At 43.1% G+C, this 24,749-nt stretch overlaps 1 protein-coding gene across 1 annotated transcript in view; it reads right to left on the bottom strand.

Moving 5' to 3' along the window:
* PDE3B (phosphodiesterase 3B) overlaps positions 1-24,749 on the bottom strand; it is a 1,918,808-nt gene that overhangs the window by 634,846 nt on the left and 1,259,213 nt on the right. The window contains exon 6 of the mRNA XM_044082789.1: positions 24,545-24,743. Coding sequence (XP_043938724.1) covers positions 24,545-24,743 — 199 coding nt within the window. The remainder of the gene's footprint in view (positions 1-24,544; positions 24,744-24,749) is intronic.

The raw sequence follows: 24,749 nt of genomic DNA on the forward strand, positions 1-24,749 counted from the left end.
AGTTTTTTGAGACGGTCCTCATAGGGCATCTGTTTGAGGCCAGTAATCCTCTTTGTGAGGTATTTCTGTGACTTTTCCAGTTGTTGTAGATGTCTTGTGAGGTACATACTGAAAGAGGCATTGTACTCTCTTTGTTTTATCAACTCTGAGAAATGCCCTGTCCATAACTGCAGATAGTGGAAGAATAGGCTGGAATAATGTTGCTAAAGACAGAACCTTGGAAGCAGGAGGCAAAGCCAACATGGGAATAGTCTAAATCCTGCAACCAAGAAAAATATGATCTTGGGATAGTATGATGATTGCCTTTTTGAGACTGATGGTGAACTCCGGACTTTGTAAGAGTGGTGAAGTGGAAATCTAGTAGGAGACTGCTGGGAGAAAGACCATGAAAAAGCAAGTTGTCCAGAAAAGGGAATATCTGCACCTCTTGCAGCCTGCAGAAAGCAATAACAAGAGTGAGGCATTTGGTAAATATCCTTCAGGCAGTAGAAAGGCCAAAGTGTAAAGCAGAGAAATGAAAATAAGAGGAAGAAACAGAAAAACAATTTCCTGAATAAAAGATGAATGGGGATACGAAGATTAGCATACCTGAGATACAGAGAGAGAGAGAGAGAGAGAGAGAAAGTCCAAGAAGGCCTGAGGAAGGAGAAGAATTAAATTGTGAAGAGAGAGCATCCTGAAAGAAGGGACCTTGAAGAAATTGTTGAGAAGAGAAAGATCCAGGATTGGTCTCCAAGTCCCCTCCTTCCAGGGAACCAAAAATATCCTGGAATAAAAACCCCTTCCCACTTGGATGGGTGAAATAGATTGAATGGGTGTCTTGTTCCAAAAAGGATGGCAAAATCTCTGGGAAATGAAAAAGTGGGTTAGAATGAGGTGATGGAATGACTGAAAATAGGGGTCGGGACTTCCTCACCATGAAACACCCCTGATGAATGACAGAATCTAAGAATTTGAAATGATCTGTTGTCAATTTGGGAGGGACAGAGAAAGTCAGTGGGACAAGTGGAAATGAATGGGGGAGAAGCAAAATGTCAGACAGAGAAAGGTTTGTCATGAAGAAAATTTTTTGAGATGTAGCAGCCTGAGTAGACTTGGCAGGAGGAATATGTCTAGACCCCTTCCTACCTCTGGAAGGCTGACAAGGCTGCTTACTGACAAAGGCAGATTTAGAGGGATAATTCCTCTGAAATTTAGGAATTGGGAGACAAAAATATGCTTAAGTTCTTGCATGGCCTTACCATTATCTTGTAGAGACTTGAACAAGTTAGCCACAGCTGTCCATAAAAGATTTTGATTATCCAGAGAAGTATCCAAAAAAAGAAGTTATGTACTCACCATAATGTTCCATCTGAGTAGTTGTACTTCACTTGTCTTCAACCTGTGGGTTACAGATCCGAGCTGGCAACTTTTACTATCATCGGCTCCGAGCTCCAAACTCCTCCCCTTACCCATAATACACCTCCACTGCCTTCCATCCCCAGATCTAGTTTGCTGAACTTTACACTGATAAACCAACCTAAAAAAATTTTCTTGTGACCTATACTGGAGCCCGTAGGCTGATCATATGCCCCAGGGGAAGGAGGGAGAGACAGTTGAAGACAAATGAAGTACAACTACTCCGATGGAACATTATGGTGAGTACATAACTTCTTTATCTGAAGTAGTTTACTTCATTTGGCCCCAGCTACTAAACACCTGGGAGGCCTCATAGAAGGATTTTCTGGAGCACTGCTGAACCAAAGGATGTTCTCCTTCTGGAAGTCAAATCCAATTTGTAATGAGAAATAAACGTATGAGATGAGAACCAAGTAGCTGCAGAACAAATATCAGCCAAAGACACTCTAGACCAAAAAGCCGCAGACGTAGCCATAGACCTAGTGGAATGAGTTTTCACCTGACCTGGAGGAGACATGCCTCTGGTCCTTACAGACCTGCAAGATGCATGAAGAAATCCATCTAGCTATAGTGACCTTGGAGATAGGTTTCCCCAAAAAGGGTTTATAGAAGGATACAAACAACTGATTAGATTTATGGAAATTTTTTGTCCTGTGTAAATAGAATCGTAACGGTCTATGAACATCCAATGTGGAATTTGTATTCCATCTTTGTTAGTAAAATTAGGAAAAAACACAGGCAAATTGATGGTCTGACTGATATTGACTGGTGATGCCACCTTAGGAAGAAAGGATGGATTGGTTCGAAGGGAAACCCTACCTTCGTGAAAAATCACGTAAGAAATTTTGATGGACAAGGCCTGTAATTCTGAAACCCTTTTTGCAGAGATAATTGCCACCAGAAAGGCCGTTTTCCAGGATAAAAATTTCAGATCTGCATTTGCGGCAGGCTCGAAAGGCGGAGCGACCAAAGCTTGAAGAACCATAGTAAGGACCCATAGGGGAACAGTATCTTTGACTGGGGGGGGGGGGGTGTAACAAAAAGGTGCCTTTGATAAAGGCTTTACACAGTCTGGAAGAGGCTAAAGTGGCAGAATTCTTGCCCACATGAAAATGAGAGATGGCAGCCAACTGAACTTTGACAGAAGAACTAGCTCCGTGTTGAAAAATATCAGCTAGAAAATCAAGAATGCGGAAATAGGAGCCATGAAAGGGTCTAAACTCCTTTGAGAGGCCCAAAAGAAAAAACGTTTCCACTTGCTGTGATAAACCTTCCTGGTCGAAGACTTATGAGCAGCCACCAAAATAGATCTAACTGAGGAGGATCGTCCAGGAGTCTTAACAATCACGGGAACTAGCGCAGCCAAACTGTGAGCTTCAGGATTCGGATGAGGCACCTCCGAAGGGTGTGAAATTAAATCCTTAATGCGATCTAGGATCCAAGGCGGAGACAGAAGGTGAGACCAAAGGAAGGGAAACCATACCTGGCGAGGCCAGAATGGGGCAATGAGGATCACATTACTCCCCCGTCGATGAGCTTTCTGTAGAAACCTCGGAATGAGAGGTACTGGTGGGTAAGCATACAGAAGACTGGGAGGCCAAGCATAAACTAGAGGGTTTCTGGGGGACAACCCTGGCAGGGGGTTCAGAGCAAAAAACTTGCTGCACTTCACATTGGAAGGAGATGCGAAGAGATCGCAGCAAGGTTGACCCCACTTGCTGAAGATCTATTCCGATACTGACAGATTCAGAGATCACTCGTAAGGCATCAGAATGGTCTGACTTAGCCTGTCCGCTAGGATGTTGGACCGTCCCGGAATGTGTGTTGCAATGAGAAAGCGACCGGTGGAGATCGCCCATTCCCATACTCTCATGGACTTGCAACAAAGGGGGTAAGATCTGGTCCCTCCCTGTTTGTTGATATACCAGACCACTGACATATTGTCTGACTGAACAGCAACTGTCCCCAGAGGAAGAAAGGCATGAAGGGCCTGCAACGCTAGAAGGACCGCCCTTCATCTCTAGGACATTTATGTGCAAACTGGTCTCTATGGGGGACCAAAGGCCTTGGACTGTCCTGCCCGAACAATGCCCCCCCCCCACCAGAGTTGGGAGGCATCCATGGTCACTGTGGCTTGGGCTGGGACTGGAACAAAAGGTCGTCCCTCCAAAATGTCCGGAAAGCACATCCACCATATGAGGGACAATCAACAGACTCGACTGAGTTGAACTGGATATGTCAATGGCAGTTCCAAAAGGGACCAATGAACAGCTACAGTCCACTGTAGAATTCTCATGTGTAACCGAGCACACGGGAGAAGAGTTATGGCCACCGCCATCGAGCCTAAGGCCCACAACACTGATTCTGCCATTGGGAGATGAGAGTGGTAGATCAGGGAGACAGGCATCCTCAAGTTTTGAACTCTCTCCGAGGTCAGGAAGATTTTGCACTGAAGAGCATCTATCCTGACACCAATGTAGTCTACCACCTGTACAGGATTTAGGAGAGATTTGGATGCATTGATTGTGATCCCCAAATGCAGGGCAAGTGTCAGGAAATAATCCCTGGTTTGGGAGAGTAGACGCCTGGTGGGAGCAGTGAGGAGCCAATCGTCCAGGTATGGATAGACATGAATCCCCTGAAGCCTCAGGTGAGCCGCTACCACCGCCTTCACTTTGGTAAACACCCTGGGAGCTGTGGTGAGGCCAAAGGGTAGGGCTCGAAACTGGTAATAATGGACTCCTAGCTGGAAGTGGAGGAATCTCCTGCAGCTTCTGTGCATTTTTATGTGATATTAAGCATACTGGAGGTCTAATGAGCACATTCAGTCACTCTCTTGCAGGTAAAGCATGATGGACTGTAATGTGACCATCCGGAACTTCTCCTTGGCAAATGACAGGTTCAGGGTAGAGAGGTCCAGAATGGGTCTTAAGTCCCCCATTTTCTTTGGCACCAAAAAGAACCTGGAGTAGAAGCCTGATCCGGACTGATCTGGGGGGACAATTTTTATGGCTCATTTTCCTAGCAGCTTGGAAATTTCCTGTGTTGCTGCCTCCTTTGCATGGGTGGTACATCCGGTAGGTGTCTGGGAGATTTGGGGGAATCCACGAAGGGGATAGAGTATCCTCTGGATATGATCTGAAGCACCCATGCCGTTAGGTGCAAGGACAATCGTCCCCCAACTGTCTCCAGAGTAGAGCAGTCGGGCACAACTCCTCAAGGTTGCTGCCCGGGTCTGTCCAAGAAAGGTTCTCGAGACCCCAAAGTTCCTTGGACCCCCCTCTGCCTCTGGGCTGGCATCCATTCTGTCTCCCTCTGCCTCTGGGGGAAGGAGAGCCCTGAGTGTCCCGGGAATACTGTGACTTCCAGAAGCACATCTTCTTTTGCCCTCTCTGGTTCCGGGAAAAGGACCTCGAGGTTTAGAGAAGTGGATCCCAATGGCAGACAGTGTTTTCCCGTCCTTCTCACTCTGGACTAATGTCTCTTTGACGGTCTTACCAAAAAGAGTGTAGAGCCATCATAAGGGGCACTGGCAAAGGACACTTTGAAGGGTTCGGAAAATTGACATAACCAGAGCCAGGCATTGCGCCTCATGGACACGCCAGACCTAGCCGCCCCAGCCTCTCTTTCTGTAGCATGTGAAAGGAGTCACATGGATGTGTTAGATACGGTTTTTAAAGTGGCCATCCTCACGGAGAATGAAGCTTTGTCCTCCTGTGACATAGATTTGAGGGTAGACTCCTCCAGCTCCTTTACCAGGTCGCATTGGAGTCTGATGACATAGGCCAGGTAGTTCAGTGCCTTAATCAAAAAGGTAGCTGAAGAGTAAACCTGCTTTCCTAGGTGGTCCATCATCTGTGACTCTCAGTCAGGAAGATGGACCAAGGAACTCTCCTGAGCAAGTATCTTCTTAGTGGCTGCTGCTACCACCATGGCATCTATGGGGGAGCCCTTGTTCCATGCTGGTCTGTCTATGGGGGGGCTTAAGATCTTATCCAGTCTTCTTGGGATAAGTTCCATGGTGTCTGGTTCCTTCCATGCCTGTGAGGTGACCAGATCCACCAAAGGATCCATGGAAGGGGACATCCAGGAAGTAGATGGCCCCATGCTGAAAGCCTCCAGGAACACGGACGCATCAGAAGAAGGTTTGGGGGCAGACTACCCTTCCCCATTGGCACAGGATTTCCATAATGTCTCCAAAGGAGACATCCTCAGGAGGTGACCTAGGGGAACCTTCTCCATCATTCAAGTCCGTGTCCTTGGTGAGAAACTCAGGGGAGTCCAAGTGCCTCCTCTTGCATGTATGCTTGCGAGGTACCTATCTGGTGGGGCTCTCTGGGGGGAGCCCGCAAGCCACTTGTTCCTCGGGGGGGGGGACTATCTGGGGCTCTTCGAGCATGGGCTGTCCCTCTGGTAAAACGATGGGGACCATAGACAGAGCCGAGGGGGTCTGGGTGGAATCTGAGGGGACAGTCAGGGGTCTCAATCCAGTGGAGAGAACCCTTTCTACCATGTCGAACGCCAAAACAAAGCAAACCTCCTGAGAATAAGGAGGCCGGTCTCCCCAGGTCCAACAAGAGAATCGGAGCCGGGCCCGAGATGGATGGAGCTCCGAGGGAAGAACCTGACCTGACAAAGTCAGAGCTGAAGGATAAAAAGGGTTTCGCTCCCTCGGATCAGCCACCCAAGCTCCGGCTCGGATCAGATATGCTCCAGGCAGCTGTCGGCGTGGAGGAAGCAGGTACTGTCAGCGCCGACCCCCTGACCAAAGCCATCCTCGGATCTGAATACTCCAAACCCAAATTTCAGATCGGAGAAGGAGATATAGGTTGGAAAAAAGGGAGGAAACCTGGCCTGACAAAGTCAGAGCTGAAGGAAAAAAGGGTTCCGCTCCCTCGGATCCACCACCCAAGCTCCGGCTCCGAGAGAGGCTTCAGATCAGATACGCTCCAGGCAGCTGTCGGCGTGGAGGAAGCAGGTACTATTGGCGCTGACCCCCTGACCAAAGCCAACCTCGGATGTGAATACTTCAAAGCCAAAGGTCGGATCGGAGAAAGAGATATAGGTTGGAAAAAAGGAAGCGAGCTTCTCCCTCCTGAGGGAGTGGGGGCTGGCAAGACCCCCATCTGGATTTAAGTAGGGATAAACCTCATCATTTTATCCAGATCCATGTCAGACAAGGACCGGGTGGACCTCGACGAGGCCAGCGACTCAGACCTGGCGGGTCAGGGCACCGAGGCCCGAGAAGCTGAATGTGTCTCCTCTGGCACCAGAGAGATTGGAGCCAAAGGGAGTCATGGATCTGTGGCGTCTTTGTAGGTGAAGCGAGGTCCGGAGACCTCTCTCTCTTTTCACTCACCTTCAATTCTCTCTCTCTCTCACAGCAGCCACTGTGACCGAAGCCGTAGGCGAGGAAACAGACTCAAAGGGAAGAAGGACTCTGAGGGTCAACTTGGCCTTCCTATCTTTAATGGCATGGGGGTTGAAGCTCGCACATATGCTGCACTCCTCACTCAGATGGGCCACGCCCAAGCACAAAACACACAGAGTGTGGCCATCCACAGGGGATAATTTATGGCCACACTCTGTGCAACGCTTGAAAACAAGCTTTTCAGCAATATTATCTCAGTAGAAAGATAAATTAAGAAAAAAGGCAGTTTCTTTCTAACTGGCACACACACACACACACACTCACCACACTCAAACAGAAAACACTGGGGGGGAGGCTACAATCTACACAGCAGTACAAACTACTCTAACTATCCTAAAACTCTAACTCGACACACCAAGTGAGGGGAGGAGAAAGGGGACCTACCTATACTAACACTAGCTAACAAAATTCTGAAGAAAAAAAAATACTCAAAAAGGTTTTACCCACTTGACTAAAATGGAGCTCAAGAGATCACGATGCATAAGCTATTCGGAAGCAAACGAGATCTGGGGATGGAAGGCAGTGGAGGTGTATTATGGGTAAGGGGAGGAGTTTGGAGCTCGGAGCTGATGCTAGTAAAAGTTGCCGGCTCGGATCTGATACGGATCTGTAACCCACAGGTTGAAGACCAAATGAAGTAAACTACTTCAGATCTGGGCTTTGATATCAGCAGACAATGTCTGAATGTGAAGCCAATAATGCCTCGTAACAGAATCAAAGGCAGTAGCCCTGGAAGAGGCATCAGCAGCATCATAGCTGCATTTGAAAGCGTGATGAGTAACCTAGGAAGTAGATTCTAGCAGGGAAAGAGATTAAATTTTCCCTTCAGAATCATGAAGCTCAGACACAGCCTTAGTTGTCTTAGAAAGAAGAGGCTAAGACACACTTGGTTATATGGGTTTGATAATTAATGGCATGAAAAGACAAGGTTGCACCAGTCTACACCTTCTTACATAATCTCTACATAGCCCTACCACCTTATCTGAAGGAAGGAACTTAGAGGAGGGCAAAAGTTTAGAGGGCTTAACTGCACAGACTAAAACCACAGAAGAATCAGCAGGACACTTGAACAAAGACATGCAGTCCTCAATCACCTTGTGGGTCAGGTTACTTAGGGGCAGGAGGCTGAGAGTCAGGAGCTAAAGAAGTAACATAATAGGTGTCCAAGAAAGCTGATAGATTAGGTGACTCTAGCTGTAAAAGTTCATAGTATCTTTAACACCAAGGAGAAGGAGGAACTGATACCACCTGAGGAGGTTTCAAGCCCATCACAGCACTGAACAGGCCTTGGGTAAAATCTTGCCATTCATGTTGAGGATCTTTAGCAAACTGGGTGATATGCTTCGACTTTTGTTTTTTCTTAAGAGTCGGGGGGTCTACCCTAACAACCCTCTATAATTCGGACCCCTGGTGAGATTCAATAACAGTACCAAGAACCTCTTCCCAAACTAAGACTTGAGAAATACCCCTAGGCCCTTCAGAAATAAACATGGTTCCCCCTCAACATCCAGAGCAGATGTTTGTAAAGCCTCAGATGACATGTGAAAACTCTGATCCATGCCAATCTCTGAAGAGGTGGCGGCAGAGGAATCTGACACAAGCACCAGACAGTCTTCAGTGCTATCACTTGCTTCTAGAGAGATGTTTGTTGGAGGCTGGACAGCAACAGGATCAGGCCTAGACTTCTTGACCTTAGAAGATGGCTATTGCTCAGGGAGGGGGGATTTGGCCACAGCAACCAGAGCCAACAATTTAAGAAGTTGATTCTCCGTGTACATGGACAGAGATGATAAGGCACTACAAAGAGTCTTAGGGAAAAACACTTAACAGACAGTGCACTGTGTACAATCATAGGAAGAACATAAGCAAAAATGACAGGTTGTGACAGTCTTTATGGGGAATCTGCCTCCCACAATGACATTTTCCCTTCTTGGATGACATGAACCCCAAGTAAACAAAGAAAAAAGAAAATAAAAAAACCCTAACAGGGCAGTTATATGAAACGTCTTGGTAACCAGCACAACAAAGGGCATTCAGACTGGTGGCAAAGTGGTCCGGGATAATTGCATCAGTACATCATCTTTATGTCCTACGCTCAACACAGGGAGCATGTGTGTGCCATACAGCACCTATAAGATATAAATGCTTTGGTATACTGGCCAGACATTGAGCTGTCCTTGGCAGGAGATCCTTTCAGTGAAGAATACTGCAACAGTGATATGAAAGGTTATCTCATAAAGTATCCAGACACACAAAACCTTAAATGTCTGAAGAATGGATAAATAGGGATGTGATGATAAATGCCTTTTAAATCTAGTGTTACCAGGTACTCTTTGACAGCAGGAAAGCTCTGAAGGAACTGGTACCCAAACCTGTCTTTTTGTCAGTTCTGCTTGAGCTGACTGACAGTTTGGGTTTGTGGGAAGTCAGCCAGTTTTTATACCTTTTTTTTTTAAACAATAAGTATCTTTATTACATTATCACATATGACATTGGCAATCTAATATTTATAAATGAAAAACCATACTGACATAATTTCAGTTCCAAATATTATACATTATAAACCATGTTGACACAATTGTACTTGCAAACATTATACATCACTTATAATCTATCGAGTCATTATAAGTCAAACATTACATACTCATTCAAATCCTGCTTTCTTGATAGGTTCATAGGTAGGTACTAGGCTATTGGTCCTATGGCTTATACAAGCCTAGCCAAAAAGGTACCCTGGCTTTCGCCAACCAAGAAAATTATTTTCCTGTGCCCCTGTCAAGCAGAACCACAGAAGTGATTCCCGGGGTGAATTTCTTATTACCCATCCAATCATCAAGATTTTTCTTGAAGAGTGCTAATGAGGATCTCTGTTTGACACAGATAGGTAGCCTGTTCCAGAGTATGGGAAGTCTCTGGGACAGGAATCTACCCCTCCAGCATGTTCTGTTTATTGTGGTGACAAGGTTTAGGTCCCTAGAGCGCGTAGCACAGAGGGATTGGGATTTCTTTAAGTGGAGCATGTCCAACATCTCTGGGTTTGACATAGCTTTGTATGTTAGGCAGAGATCGCCTCTGAGAAGGTGATATGCGATGGAATAAAGCTAGAGATTTCTGAGTCGGTCTGCGTAAGGCATCTGTTTGAGGCCAGTAATCCTCTTTGTGAGGTATTTTTGCGGCCTTTCCAGTTGTTGTAGATGCCTTGTGAGGTACATACCAAAAGGGTTGTTGTACTCTATAATGGGTCTAATGAATGATGAGTAAAGGGGAACAATGACCTCTTTTTTTCTGGATAAGAAATCTTTTGTGATGAGGTGCGCCATGTAGAAGGATTTCTGACCACTGTGGTGATGTGATTATCAAAGGACAGACTACTGTCCACGTGTGTCCCAAGGTCTCATCACACTTTTGGTGTTATGTAGACTACTGCCAATGTGGCAGTTCATGGGTACAGAGTTTTTACCAAAGGGGATGACAATGCACTTTTTGGCATTGAGCTTGAGACCATGGCTTTGACACCAGGCATCTGGCTCAGTGAGGCCCTTTTGTAGGATGTCCACATCGTTAGGAGTTTCGATTATGTCTCCTAGTTTGCAGTCATCTGCGGATTTAGTTAGCCAAAGACCTTCTGTGTTAGCCTGTACTTCAGAGAAGTAGATACCAAACAGGAGGGGACCCAGGACTGAACCCTGTGGTACACCACTTGTCACTGGTCAGAAGTCTGATTTGGAGTCTGCTACTTTCACAGTGTGGGTCCTGTCAGTAAGCCAGTTGGCAACCCATCTTGTGACATAGGGATTTATACCTAGTTTAGTGAGTTTATCTATAATTCCAGAGAGGGGGATGGTGTTGAACGTCTTGGCAAGATCTAGATAGGCTGTGTGAACCACCTTACCCTCATCTATGGCTTTGGAGACTGCTTCAAAGAAGTCTATCAGGTTTAGGAGACATGATCTGCCTTTTACAAACCCAAACTGTGTGGGGTCCAGAGTTTGGAGATCTCCAATGTCTTTGTTTATGAGTTCCATGATGATACATTCCATGGCCTTGCAGACCAGGCTCATCAGGCTAATGGGGTGGTAGTTCCCGGGGTCTGTTGTGGCCACCCCTTTGTGGAGTGCGATAACCGTCACGGTGCGCCATTCAGTGGGCACAAAGCCTGAGATGAGGCTATGATTGAACATGGTACTTAGGTGGGGTACCAGTTCATTCTGTAGTTTTTGTAGAAGGCAGCCTGGGATGTTGTCAGGTCCCATGGATGCTGTGTTGATAGCTTTGGAGAGTGAGGTTTTTACCTGTGCAGCCGTGATTATAGGAACTTTGCATTCTTCCGGTATAAAGATGGGCCCTTTAGGGGGCGAGAGGGGGTAAAGTTAGCACTGAACCTATCTGCCTGGATGTTGGCAATATCAGTTGGTTCTGTATATTTAGTGTCATTGTGCTGTAACTCAGAGCAGATCTGATTGTTGCCATTGAGATTCTTGACATAGCTATAAAATTCTTTGTGGTTGTCTTTAGAATTAGTGGCAATTTTGTTTTCATAACTAGCTTTGGAGGATTTTATGAGGGATCTCAGCTTCTTACTGAGGCTGACCGGGGGGGTTCCTCCAATCGTAGGATTCTACTCATTTTTGCAACAGTTTCTTTCTTCTGTTGTAGAGTTTGTTTATGGCAGAAGACCACCAGATTGGCTTCCTTTTTTTGGAGGATAGCATCTTGTTCTGTTAGGGATAGCACGATCCATGCACTCGTGTAAGTGCTTATAAATTCCATTTGTGTAGGATTCATCAGTCGTGCCTCTATTGCCCACCTGCATGGGTATCGTGAAGTTTGCCACTTTGGCCTTAAGAAGCTTGAAGTTGGCTTTGGAGAAATTTTTTACGGCTGTCTTCCTAATGGGGGGGAGGGAGCGGGATGTGGATGTCTAGGGTGATTAGCTTGTAGTCGGATCTGGCCAACAAGGAAATGACCTCTGGTGTGGAACACCGGTTGCCCATGTTGGTGATGACCAAGTCTAGGATATTGCTGCCCCTGGTGGGGTGTGGATAAGTTGATCCAAGGCATTGGAATTGATAATTTCCAGAAAACGTTGAGCAAAAGAGTTGGTACACGAGTAGTTTTCCCAGTTAATGGTGGGGTAGTTGAAATCACCCATTATTAGGGTGTTGGGTTGTACCTTAACATTTTCCAGTGTATCAAGAAAAGAGGAGTGGGAATCCTGGGGCCTGGTGGGGGGTCTGTAGCAAGCTAAAATCTGGATTGCAGTTTTGGCCAGACTTAGTTGAACTTGGATAATCTCGGATGCATTATGCTGAGCAACTAGCTTGGAGGTGTGGATATCCTTAATGAATATGGACACGCCTCCACCTTTAGCGATTTGGTCTGGGTTTGGTGGCCGAAAGGTGTGGTATGAATAATAGCCTGGTAATGAAGGGCTGCTCTCTGGAGCTTTGAACCAGGTCTCTGTCACTGCACAGATATCAATGTTCTTCATTTTAAGGTGTGCCTCGAGTGAGTGCATTTTGAGGTTTAGACTTCTAGCACTGATTAGCATTACCCTCAGATTTTGCTTGCTTGTACCTGTTACAGTGGTGAATTTGTCATTTGAACCTTGCCTAAAAAAGGCACTATAGGGGTGGCAAGAGCCTTTGCCATTATCCGGAATCCCAAGGGCGTCAGGTGCAGGCCATCTCTGGCAAAGCAGCGTGGTCTGTTGATCATGTCATCCCAGGCAGACATATACTGGATTCCCTTAGAATGACACCAGAAACTTAGCCAATTGTTGAAGTCAATCATTTTGTCCTTATACTGTGGTATCATTCTGGGTGATGGCAGGATGCTACTCAGGGCTAGGGTCATACCTGCCTGGGCTACAAGATCGGAGAGCTCCTCCATGTCTCTTTTCATGTAGTCAAGGGAGGTACTCAGGTCATTCACACCAACATGGACAATGACAGAGTCATATTTGTACTTGCTGTGGAGTGACCTGAGTGTGTGCGTTATGTGGCGGATCCTGGCACCTGACAGGCAGCTGACAGTAACTTTCTCCTTGTTTAGCCTGGTGAGTGGAACATCAGTGTGCCTGAATATAGAGTCACCTATGACTAGAGTGTTGGGTACTTTATGCCTTATGGGCTGTAGTTGAGTGGCACACTGGGTATGTGGGCCATGTGTAATTTGGGTTGTGTTGGGGGGGTGGAGGTTGCTTGCATTTCTCCTTTGGAGGTCTCTGTTGTTTGGGCAGGTTTGTACTGAGAGGCTCGGCGAATGTAGGTGTGCTTTTTGTGCTTCTGTGTGTGTTTTGGTGGTGTAGGTTTTGAGGGACTATGTGATGAGTGTGGTGCAGTGCAAGTGTTTACCTTCTCCTCTTGACTGTCTAAGTCCAGTCTTTGGTGAAGAGAGCTTTGCTTCCAGTTTGGCTATATAAGTGCATCTCTCACAGGTCGTAGTGTTGGTTGGTAGGAGGAGAGGGTTGTCTGTGTACATGAGGCAATTGCTGCAATGTCCCAAGATGCCCAGATTCATCAGGTAGACAGGAGAAAACACCAGGAGCTGACCTTTAGACATGCCTGGACAGGTGCTTATTAAGTACTAAAAACTGTTTTCCTCTAGACAAGTGAGGAAAGTTGAGTGCTGTAGTAATTTGCAGATTATTTACTGCTTACAATGAATTCTGAACAAGTGCTGAGCTCAAAGAAACAGATTTGAGTGCTAAAACTAAAAAGCTGGCTAGTTGCAAGAGAAAATTTGAAGAGCAGACTTTATGGCGCCAGGAATAGTTTAACCCTAGTTAAGTGGGGGGGGGGGGGGGCTCAGGAGCTCACAAACAGTCCTGGACACAGCAAATCCATATCTGGACAAGACCTGCCACAGGAAAGGGGGGAAGCAAGCTTAGAATTTTTTTTTTTCTGTAAGAAAATATTTTTCCAGTAAAGTGGAAATGGAGAAGCTGGAACAGAAGTTAATTCAACGTTAGGAATCTGAGTGGGTTGGCCTTCACAAATGTTCTCTATTAGTTTGAATGAACTAATGACACTAGACTGGGAGGAGTGTCACAGATCAAATATACAATATGGGTGGGCAACTGCAAAGCCACCAAGTATAACACCACCACAAACCACACCACTAGGGAGGGTGGGTGGGAAAAATTACAGTTCCTAGCTGTAGCCACTAAATGAAAGTTTTAAACAAATCAAGGAGCAACCAGACTCTAGAGAATGCTTTTAACTGTAAACAGACAATTATAGTAATGCACACTATTACAGTTCCTAGCTGTAGGACACAGAAGCCTCAAAAAATCAAAAATGCACAGAAAAGCTTGGATAGAGCACTCACAAACAGAAAATACAACTCTCAGTATGAAAAAGGAGTTTACAGTTAAGTAATTCAGAAAACATGCAATAAGAGTAATGAAACAGTATCTAGCAATGGAAAACACAGTATAAAACAGTACATAAATGCAGTGAAACAATAAAAAAGCTTTATAATAGTGCAAAATGTAGCAGATCAACTGTATAGCACAATTATAAGTGTTTCAGAAGTGCAGTTCATTGAAATAAGTGTAAGAAATAACTTATCCTGCTCTTGGAATCTCAAGGAATTTCCACGGTTTCTTTGAAAACTTGTTCCTCCTCTGCAGGTAATGTTCCCACAATACCAATTTTTTCCTATGTAATTTGTTCCTACCCTTTTCTAAAGATCCCAATTCCAGTTGTTTTATTGGTTACTATATTCGTTACTTCTAGTAAAGACAGTTTAGACTTTGATTTCAATTTTCTAGCAATTGCTTTTTTGGCAGCCACCATAATTAGATTCAGCAAGGGATTCCAATTCTGTATCATAGCTGAAAAAAATAATTTCCTTAGTTAGACCAATTTGCTCACTCAGTGTCTCTAACAAAGCAGTCTGCAGGGAATCTTTACAGTCTGCCAACTCAATACACTCCCAGAAAATATGTTTCCAGTTCATAGCTGTGTAGTAGACTAATGGCCCTGGAGTCTTTACAAGCCTAGCCCACAAAAATTGCCCAGGCACAGTGTCACTCGATGTTAGTTCACAATGCCCCTATCCAGTAGGGCAACTGGAGTGATCCCTGGGGTGAACTTTCTGTTACCCATCCACTTGTCAAGATTTCTCTTGAAGAGGACCAGCGAGGTGCACTGCTTAACATGCATGGGAAGCTTATTCCAGAGTATGGACAGTCATTAGGAGATGAACCTGTCCCTCCAGCATCTTCTGTTAACTGTGGTGATGAGGTTGTGATCTCTGGAGTATGTGGCGAGGGAGGATTTGGATTTTTTTAGGTGTAGCATTTCAAGTAGGGCTGGGTCGGGCATGTCATTGTAAGTTGAACAGAGATCACCTCTAAGCAGACGATAACAGACTGAGAACAGCTGCAGTTTCTTGAGTCTGTCAATGTAGGACATGTGTTTAAGGCCTAGGATCCTTTTTGTGAGGTACTTTTGTGGCCTCTCCAGCTGTTGTAGGTGTCTGGTCAGGTACATGCCAAATGGGGCGTTATATTCCATGTCTGGTCTAATGAGGGATGCGTAGAGAGGGATGATGACCTCTTTCTTCCTGGATGCAAAACCTTTGGTTATAAGATTTGTCACATAGAAGGCCTTTCTGACTATAGTGGAAATGTGGTGGTTGAAGGTGAGGTGGCTGTCGACCTGGGTGCCCAGATCTCTTATGCCCCCCTTCAGTGATCAGTGGGCTCCCATCAATGTGGTAATTCATGGAAACTGAGTTTTTTCCAAAGGGGATGATAATGCATTTTTTGGCATTACATTTCAGGCCATGGTTCCGACTCCAGTCACTGGTCTCAGAGATGCCCTTTTGTAGAATGTCTGCATCACTTGCGGAGTTGATAATGACTCCTAGCTTGCAGTAATCAGTGAACTTGGTCAGCCAGAGTCCTTCTGTGTTGGCCTGGACTTCTGAGAAGTAGATGGCAAACAGGAGAGGGCCCAAGACCGAGCCCTGTGGTACTTCAATCATGACTGGTCGACAGTCTGACTTGGAGTCCACAACTTTCACTCTGCGGGTCCTGTCTGTGAGCCAATTTGCATCCCACCTAGTGATGTAAGGATTGATGCCTAGTTTGGTGAGTGTATGAGTGGGGAATGCTATCAAAGGCCTTGGCTAGGTCGAGGTAGTCTATATGCACTGCCTTATCCTCATCCACAACCTTGGTGACTGCCTCGAAGAAGTCAACCAGGTTCAGCAGGCAGGATCTCCCCTTGACAAAGCCAAACTGTGTGGGGGTCAAGAGTTTGGAGATTGCCTATATCTTTGTTAAGCAGGTCCACGATGATGCGCTCCATAGCTTTGCATACCAGACTCATCAGGCTAATGGGGCGATAGTTCCCAGGTCTGTAGTTGCTCCCCCTTATGGAGCAGGATAACCATAGCAGTACGTCATTCATTAGGGACATAGCCTGAGGTAAGGTTGCGATTGAGCAGGGCACACAGATGTGGTGCCAGTTCGTTTTGTAGCTCATGCAGGATGTAGCCAGGGATATTATCAGGTCCCATGAATGTTGTATTCTTGGCTTTGGACAATGCAGCTTTTACCTGTGCCGCAGAAATGGTGGATACCAGGCTTCCTTCTGGTACTGTGATAGGGCCCTTGGGGAGGGGGGGGTAAAGCTGGCACTGAATCTGTTGGCTAGTATGTTGGCTATATCTGTTGTCTCAGTATAAGAAGTGCCATTATGCACTAACTCAGAGCAAATCTGGGTATTGCCTTGGAGGTTTCTGATATAGCTATAGAAGGCTTTGTGGTTGCTTTTGGTGTCAGTTGCAATTCTGCCTTCATAATTGGCTTTAGAGGATTTGATAAGGGATCTCAGCTCTTTGCTGGGACTGATAAGGGAGGTTTTTCCAAGTCTTATGACTTCATTTTTTTCTGCAGCATTTTCTTCCTTTTGTTGTAGAGTTTACTGATGACTGGGGACCACCAGATTGGCTTTCTTTTTTGGAGGAGGGTGTCTTAGTTCTATTGGGTATGGCAATGTCCATGCATTTGTGTCCATGCTTGTACAGTGCTTTGGTGCATGATTTGGTAGTCATGTAGCTATTTTCCATTGGCATAGGTGCCAAGAAGTTAGCCACCTCTGTTTTTAGGAGCCTAAAGTCGGCTTTAGAGAAGTTTTTCAGGGTAGTCACCCTAGCAGGGGTTGTAGGTGAGATAGAGATTTCCATGGTGATCAGGTTTTGGTCGGATTTAACTTGGGAGGAATTGACTACAGGTGTGGAGCATCAGTCTCCCATGCTGGTGATAACCAGGTCGAGGATGTTGCTTCCTCTAGTGGGGGTCAGAATGAGCTTGTCCAGGGCATTGGAATTGATAAATTCCAGAAAGCATTGGGCCTGGATACGCAGTTCACAAAGAAACAATGGTGAAATACATGTATGCCACCCAAATATGCAACAAAGTCTAGAAGATTTAGGATCTTTGCTTGGAAGTGTTTACACAGGTATTTTTATACCCCAAGCAGACTCCAAAGAATTTTCCTTAGGTAGACAGCAAATGTTGGAGGTGTGATGGGGAAGAAAGAGTCAACCCCATTGCCAATCAATCTGCAGACTGGTGATTTGCTATGATGAACCCTAACGGGTGAAACTGAAAGACATTGCTTTTATAGCAAAAGATGGCCACTAGAGGGTAGCATTCAGTTATAATTAATAGTACTATTTTAACTGAAGAATACTCGTCTCAATAATTTTCATTCTATTTACAATGATTTTATGTACTTACCTATTATATACCTGATGCAATTTTTTATAAATATTTATTTAAATATTTATAGAGAAATTATATACTTTTAATGATGTTAATGGCTTTTTGGATGCTGTAATTATCCTCTGTAATTTTACAAATTGGATTGTTCTATTTATCATATTTAATTAATTGGTGTAAATAAGTCTTTGTTGATTCATTAATTTAAGGTTTAAAAAGAGGGAGGGTTTATAGAATAGTAGCTCTGATGAAGACTGGCTGAGACAGACGAAACGCCCAGTGATCAAGTTAAGAGTTTTGATGAAACTGATGGGGAGAATTTTCTTTTCTATATTTGTATTTGCAGGATAACAGTGGAGAAAATAAGAAATAGTAGGTATATGCATTTTTAAATAATGTAGTTGTTTTGCTTTTCTTTTCAATATCAACTCACTAAAAAAATACAAAATATTGTCTCAGTGGAGCACGTGGTTTAGTTCTGGCATCCTAATGTTAAGACTTGGCTTAAAGCATGAAAGTTTCTTCAACACTATTCTTTTTTTTCAAAACAGGTTTATTGTTTTAACATATAAGAGAAATATCATAACAATTTTATACAAGTAATTAAAAATAGGTATTATTATAATATTCAACAAAACAACTAAAGTATTTACAAAGACATCCACTACAATCAGATCAATTAATTAAACTAAAATACCATGCTATTGAAATTAAAATTTTTTTAACAAATTTTGTAAATTATCCCATACAATAAAATAAGATGTTTTTCTATTTGTTCTAGTCCTAATTGTGTTTATTTCCATATGCTTCAACACTATTCTTGACAGACCTACTTATATGGAATTGGATTGTCAGGTTCAGTGTACAAATTCCTGTTTTACTGAAGCTCCTATTTTTTTCTAATACACCTGTAACACTGCTTATAGGTTCATAGGTACTTAGGAGGCTAGTGACCTATTAGGATTTTAAGAAGCCTAGCCTCACATTCTCATGGCACTTTTTCGCCCTTATATTTTGCATGCAAATAACCGAAAGATGGGTTAAAATAAGGATATGTTGGGACATTTACATCTTTCTCCCATCCATGAAGAATAGGGGTTCTAAACTCACTATGAATTTGCTGCTACCCATACATTCTTCCAAAATAAATTTGAACAGTGCAAGAGAAGTGCTTTGCTTTATGTGGAGTGGAAGATGGTTCCAGTAGCAGTATTCTCTGAAATACAAACCTAACCCTCCAACATGTTCTATTTACTTTGCAAAAGAAACTGAGATCCCTTGAGCAAGTGTTTATTATACCATTGGACTTGTTAATGTGTAATAGATCTGACAAATCTCTATAAACAAGGGAGGTGTTGCCTCTTAATAGCCTGTAGGATAGTGAGAAGATGGGCAAGGTTATGAGATGTTCTGCATAGTTTTTAGGATTTAGGCCATTGATTATTTTTTCAGTGAGAAGCATTGTGGTTGCTCCAGTTGTGGCAAGTGTTTGCACAGGTAGAAACTAGAAGGGGTGTTGTACTCAATGACTGGACTAATGAATGTCACATACAGTGGAGCAATTACATCCGTGGATATGAATGCAATGCCTTTACATACAAGCTGTGCAATGAAAAAGGACTTCCTTACAACAGTGGATACATGACGATTAAGGACAATTCATTGAAAACATAGATTGCCACAGTATGACATCAATTTTCAGGTTTTGTCGAAAATGTAAAAGATACAAGGGAGCAAGATGCGAGACAAGTGAGCACTAAAATCACGGACTTGGGATGCTGTTTCCTGACTTTTCACTGTTATGACCACAGTGTTTCTTATTAAGATATTTAAGGACTTGGAAGCCTGAACTCTGGAGCATAATGCAGAACAAAGTGTGAAACATCGATATCAATCATACTTCCTTTTTCTCTAACAAAGTACAGAACTTTTCAGTCAGACAGTCAAACTAGGCATGACGACTCTACAGGGTATCTAGAATCTGTTTAATGTTCTCAGATATTCTCAGAAAAAGGCTGCCTCCTAAGCCAGGTATGTGTCCTTATACTTAAAGACAGCTGATGCTGAACACAATTGTACACCATATACATTCAGCTAAATGTCACCCTACTCAGTTAGCAGTGAAGAAAGTCAAAATAGTGTTTTCTTGGGTGCCTGCTGATGTTCCAAGTGCTGTATGTAATTCTCAGACTGCCAAACTAAAAATGAATATCAGGGGAATGCAAACTAATTAGGTCCAAGACTGAGGTACCTTGGGGTATTTCAACTACTATGAGGTACAGTGATTTTTTTGAGTTAGACAGACACAGAGCTCCTCATGTTGGGGGATACAGAGAATGAAGCTTCCTGTAAAAACACCTAAAGTGTATTACAGCAAACTTTGGAATTTGCTGGGGATATTTTTGGTAAGAATTTCAGCTGATTCTGAAAAATGTCAAGACTCACACTGTTATGTCCTGCACGTCTATCAGCGAGCCTTTTTTCTTTGCCATTCAAACCAGGGGCAGAGTGCATACTATTCTCCAGGTCTGTATGAGTTCAACGAAATGGCACATCATCGAATAAAACAACCTCGAACTACTAACCACGACATCAAAAAACATCGAAAGCTCAGAACAGCATATTTTTTCTCTGGAGAAAAAAAAAATCACTGTTCCGAGAAACACGCACACAACACAAGCACACCAAAAAAACAGCAAACCACACACACACACTTAAAATCCTACATCTAACCCTACACTAAACTGTACATACAATACTATCTATCCACTATCCTTAACACAAATCCTAAGGTCCGTCACTCACACACACTCATCTCACCCGTGCCCTAACCCTAACTCACATACCCCGCCCTAACCCTAAAGTCTATCACCATCGCACACTCACCTCACCTGCGCCTTAACCCTAACTCACATACCCTGCCCTAATGTCCACACAATTGCACACTTACCCGAACCCAACCCGTAACTTTCCACCACAGTGCTGAAAATAGCAAAGCCACAGAAATGGACAACCAAATTCTTTCCCTAGGAAATAAATTCGGTTATCTGCAGCTTTGCTATTTTCAGCGTTCGCTGTTTTTGGGTCGATATTAGACCTTTCGAAGTATTAACACTTTGGTGATCTAATACAGACCCTATTCTCCTCTAGGTTTAGAACGAACTTTAGCATTATACAATGTGTGTATCATGTAAATGACAGCTCTGACTGATATGGTATAAACCCTACTGCCAAATCTATCTACTACTATGGACATTTTGCTAAGCATAAAGGTTGGATTAGTTGCTTTCTTGTAGTACTGTAAGGAAACAAGAGATCTACCTTTAAGTTCCTAAGAAGGCCATGTCCTTCTAAAGTGACTTACCAAACTGTATGCCTGCATTTGAGAGGGGTGGGAGGCTGAGAGTCAAATATTTTGTGCAGCACTTAGGTATGGTGACAAAATGATTCTAAAAAGGAAAGGTATAGCCCAAGGCTGAAGTTCTTCTAACCCTGACTACATGGCATCTGTGATGATGCTATGAAACAGAGAAACGAACAGCTTTTCTGGACTTCCTTTCCTGTGTAACTTCCTGCAACTCAGAAGCTCTACAACATTTCCCATATGGAAGCAGTTCATCCAGCTCCATCCATGTCACTCATCCTTGCTTTCTGATTTGACATAATATCCCTAAACTACCACAAATCCAAAAATCATGTTTTACTAATTTCTCATATCTTCAGATTTATCACTGTCTTCTGTGTGTATTCTCTTACTTTAGTTATGTACAGCTCATCAGTCCAGTAGTCATTTATCCTACTTCATAAACTGTGCTTAGTTCTTCAGTATATATGTCTGAATACTTTTCTGTTTTCAGCATACAAGCTTCCTAAGTAAATAACTGACGCATCAGTATATGCCAGATCAGCTAAAACCACATGGGTGTAAAGAGAGACACAAAGTCATAAAATATCAGGATCTGCAGGCAGAAACGAGAGCAATGTGGAAGAAAGATAACCAGACAGTTCCAATAGTAGTAGGAGCAACGGGTCTTATAAAAAAGAATTTACAATCATATCTGGATATGTTACCAGCACATGTAACTCCATAAGAAATGCAGAAGGAATCATTACTAGCACATTGCGGGTGCTGCGAAGAGCACTATTGGCTGACATCAAAGATTGAAACAATACTAATTTCATGAACTTTAATCATACTTTGTCTTAGGAATGGGCTCTATTCCTGTCATGGTATTAGAAACCCAAAAGACTTGGAGAAATTAAAAACGCACATCTTTGTTGAGGGTCCTTATCTCTGGCTCCTGCACCAGGATTGTGTATGCACAATGTTCAACCAGCATTAACACTCCTATTATGTATCTAAGAGATGTATATGTCCACAGGATTCCTAGATCTTTATCATATTCAAAAAGACCGAAACACCAGCAAGAAAATGCATTTTCTGAATGAATAACAAAACTTACTTTTATTTTACTCATTTTCTGACCAGGGATATAGACTGAGCCAAATGGAGTATTTTCAGCTACAACGTGAGAGACCGCACAAAAATACAGGAGAAAACCTACGGGTCATGTATCTCAATATCTTAGTTCAAGAACCAGGGAATTAGACAAAACAATGATGAGAGACAATGGCCAAAAAGCTGTGACTTGAATTTTACCTGGTGCATATATGGCTACAAGATGTCCAAACTTGCTGCCAAGAGTGAGGAGCTGATCAAATACCCAGGTGATTTATGAAAATTCAAACTACTGCTATTAGTCACTTAGAAAGTCAAACAAATAACAGGATATACTAACATGTACCTTATGAAAAATTAAACCATGAAACTCTACTCTCCAGAACTATTTACTGTGATATTCAATGATTTGAACTAACGTTATACGTTTTGCAAGGAAAGAGAACATTCTTCAAAATCACAGTTGAAAGCTATGGTTTGCTCAAAAAATCAGCATAATCAAAGCAGTCAGGCTACATATATAAGTACAACAAGATCAATAGACAATCCATTGACTAACTCAGTTGGCATGGGCAATGTACAACAATAAGTAACAAAATGTAAAAATAAGATTTTCAGATGCAGAAAGCCCTGTTGTCACAAATTAGCAATTGAAGCAATCTGGACAAAGGAATGAAACAATACAACGGCCAAAGGTCCTTACAAAGCTCAAAAGATATGGTTAAGTATTGCACATCTACTGTATATTACCCAAAGAAGGCATTTCAGGTGAATGAAACAAACAGGTAAAGTTTCAAATACTGAGAAAACAAAATAAGATGGAAGTATTCCAAAAAGACAATGATTCACATCAGTGACAGATATCTAGAAAGATACTCCACTCCTGGAGTGAACATCCATATTACAGTCAATTATCTCAATAAGACAATGTTCTGTCACTATGCTGTCTGACAGCCCATACCTATAATCCCTTCTAATGACAAAGGACCAAATAGCACTCAATCCAGTTTGGAAATTTTCCATTTCACTTAGCAAAATCCTCCATTCAAGGAGCAAAGGAAAAGAACATCTAGTTCATCTTCCTGGGCAGACAAACTTTGAAAAAAAAACTTTAAAATGATGTATAATCCAGACTTGAAGGATACAGACCCACCTTCAACAAATTTCCATACCTGGAAAGAATAGCAGGAAGTAAATGGACCAAACAAACAACCCAGAAGTTAGCTTCATGAGAAAATGAGGATTTAAGCTGACAGGAAATGGTTTAGGACTATTTCCACATGAAACTTCAATACCTACTGAGCTGAGGCAACAGACTTCAGAAAGCATGTTCTTCGAAGTAAAAGCATAAGGTCCTTCACACTAGTCAAAGAAAGGAATAGTTGCATGAGCATGTCAACTGTGAAATTCAGGTCAAGTGTGGGATGATTTCTACACCCTTGGTAAAGTTTAAGTTGGACAAAGTTTTAACCAAAGTACATCTCTGAAGTGTTCAACTCATTAATCGCTGTTCATAACTGTGAATCCTTGCAGGAGCATTTTTTTTGTGTGTGTGCCAATGATGATTCAAAAAAATTATTCTTTTGGGGAGATCATTTTTAGCTTTGGTGCCTGTCAACCATCAAGCCTCTCCCTCAATCAGAAATACATTGTCTGGGGTCAGTGCCATCTAGAGTCATGAAAGCTTTTCTATTTTTAAGGCCTAGGGCCATCTATGCCCCTTCGTCTGTGCAGGAGTACTCCCTCATGTGTGCTCACAGGAGCTACCATCGGTGGCTTGGGAGGCCATGCCTATCTCTTCCCAGCACCAGCATCATGATGGACGTCCTCTCTACTGATGGCACCTTGTCATCAGAGCAGTGACAAAGACGATAGGAGTCAACAACTCTACCCCAGGATGTTTTTTTTTCCTCCATGATTGTGCAATCATGGAATATAAGTATGTGGTGAGTACAGGGGGTTGCCTCCATGCACAATTAAAAAAAATGCTCTCTCTTAAATATCTACTTTTAATCTTTCATCCAATCTTCGCCAAATTTTTTTTAGTATTTTCTGTTTGGCATACACACAGAGACATATGCATCCATATACTACAGTGATTAATTAAAACTTTTCCTATTGTAAGTTACTGAAATGCAATCTTCTGGGTGAAAACTGCAGAGTGTTTAATATCTGAAAAAGGAAATGCTCAAGTAACTTTGCAGACAGTTTTTTCCCACATATGCATGGCACTCAAGCATACACACACACACAAGCTTTCTATAACTTCAGCTTTGTCTCAACTTAAATAGTCAAAACAAGTGCTGCCAGAAGCCTGGAAAAGAAATGATAAATTTGCCAAAATGTACATTCTGTGCCTTCCACTTGCTACAGGGCATTTTATGACCACAAAAACAATTTCTTACTATTGTTTCTGTGGCTGGTAAAATTAAACAAATTATGTAATAATAAAGTTAAATGAAATAACAACATTAAATGAAATGGCATTTGCTACAATTAAATTTAAGAATTTTACCTGGTGCATATATGGCTACTAGATGTCCTAAATTGCTGCTGAGAATCTGAGGAGCTGAGAAAATACCCAGGTGGTTTATGTAGATTCAAACTTGGCTTCGTAAGAAAATCTGCAGTGTCAGGAAATTCTACTGGGGACCTGTTTAACAGAGTAGATCCATGGCTTGGGGAACTCACAGGACTTAGACTAGGAGACGTACCTATAA

The sequence above is a fragment of the Protopterus annectens genome, chromosome 9.part0 (genome assembly GCF_019279795.1).
Source record: "Protopterus annectens isolate FY-2018-M chromosome 9.part0, PAN1.0, whole genome shotgun sequence".
NCBI lineage: Eukaryota > Metazoa > Chordata > Ceratodontiformes > Protopteridae > Protopterus > Protopterus annectens.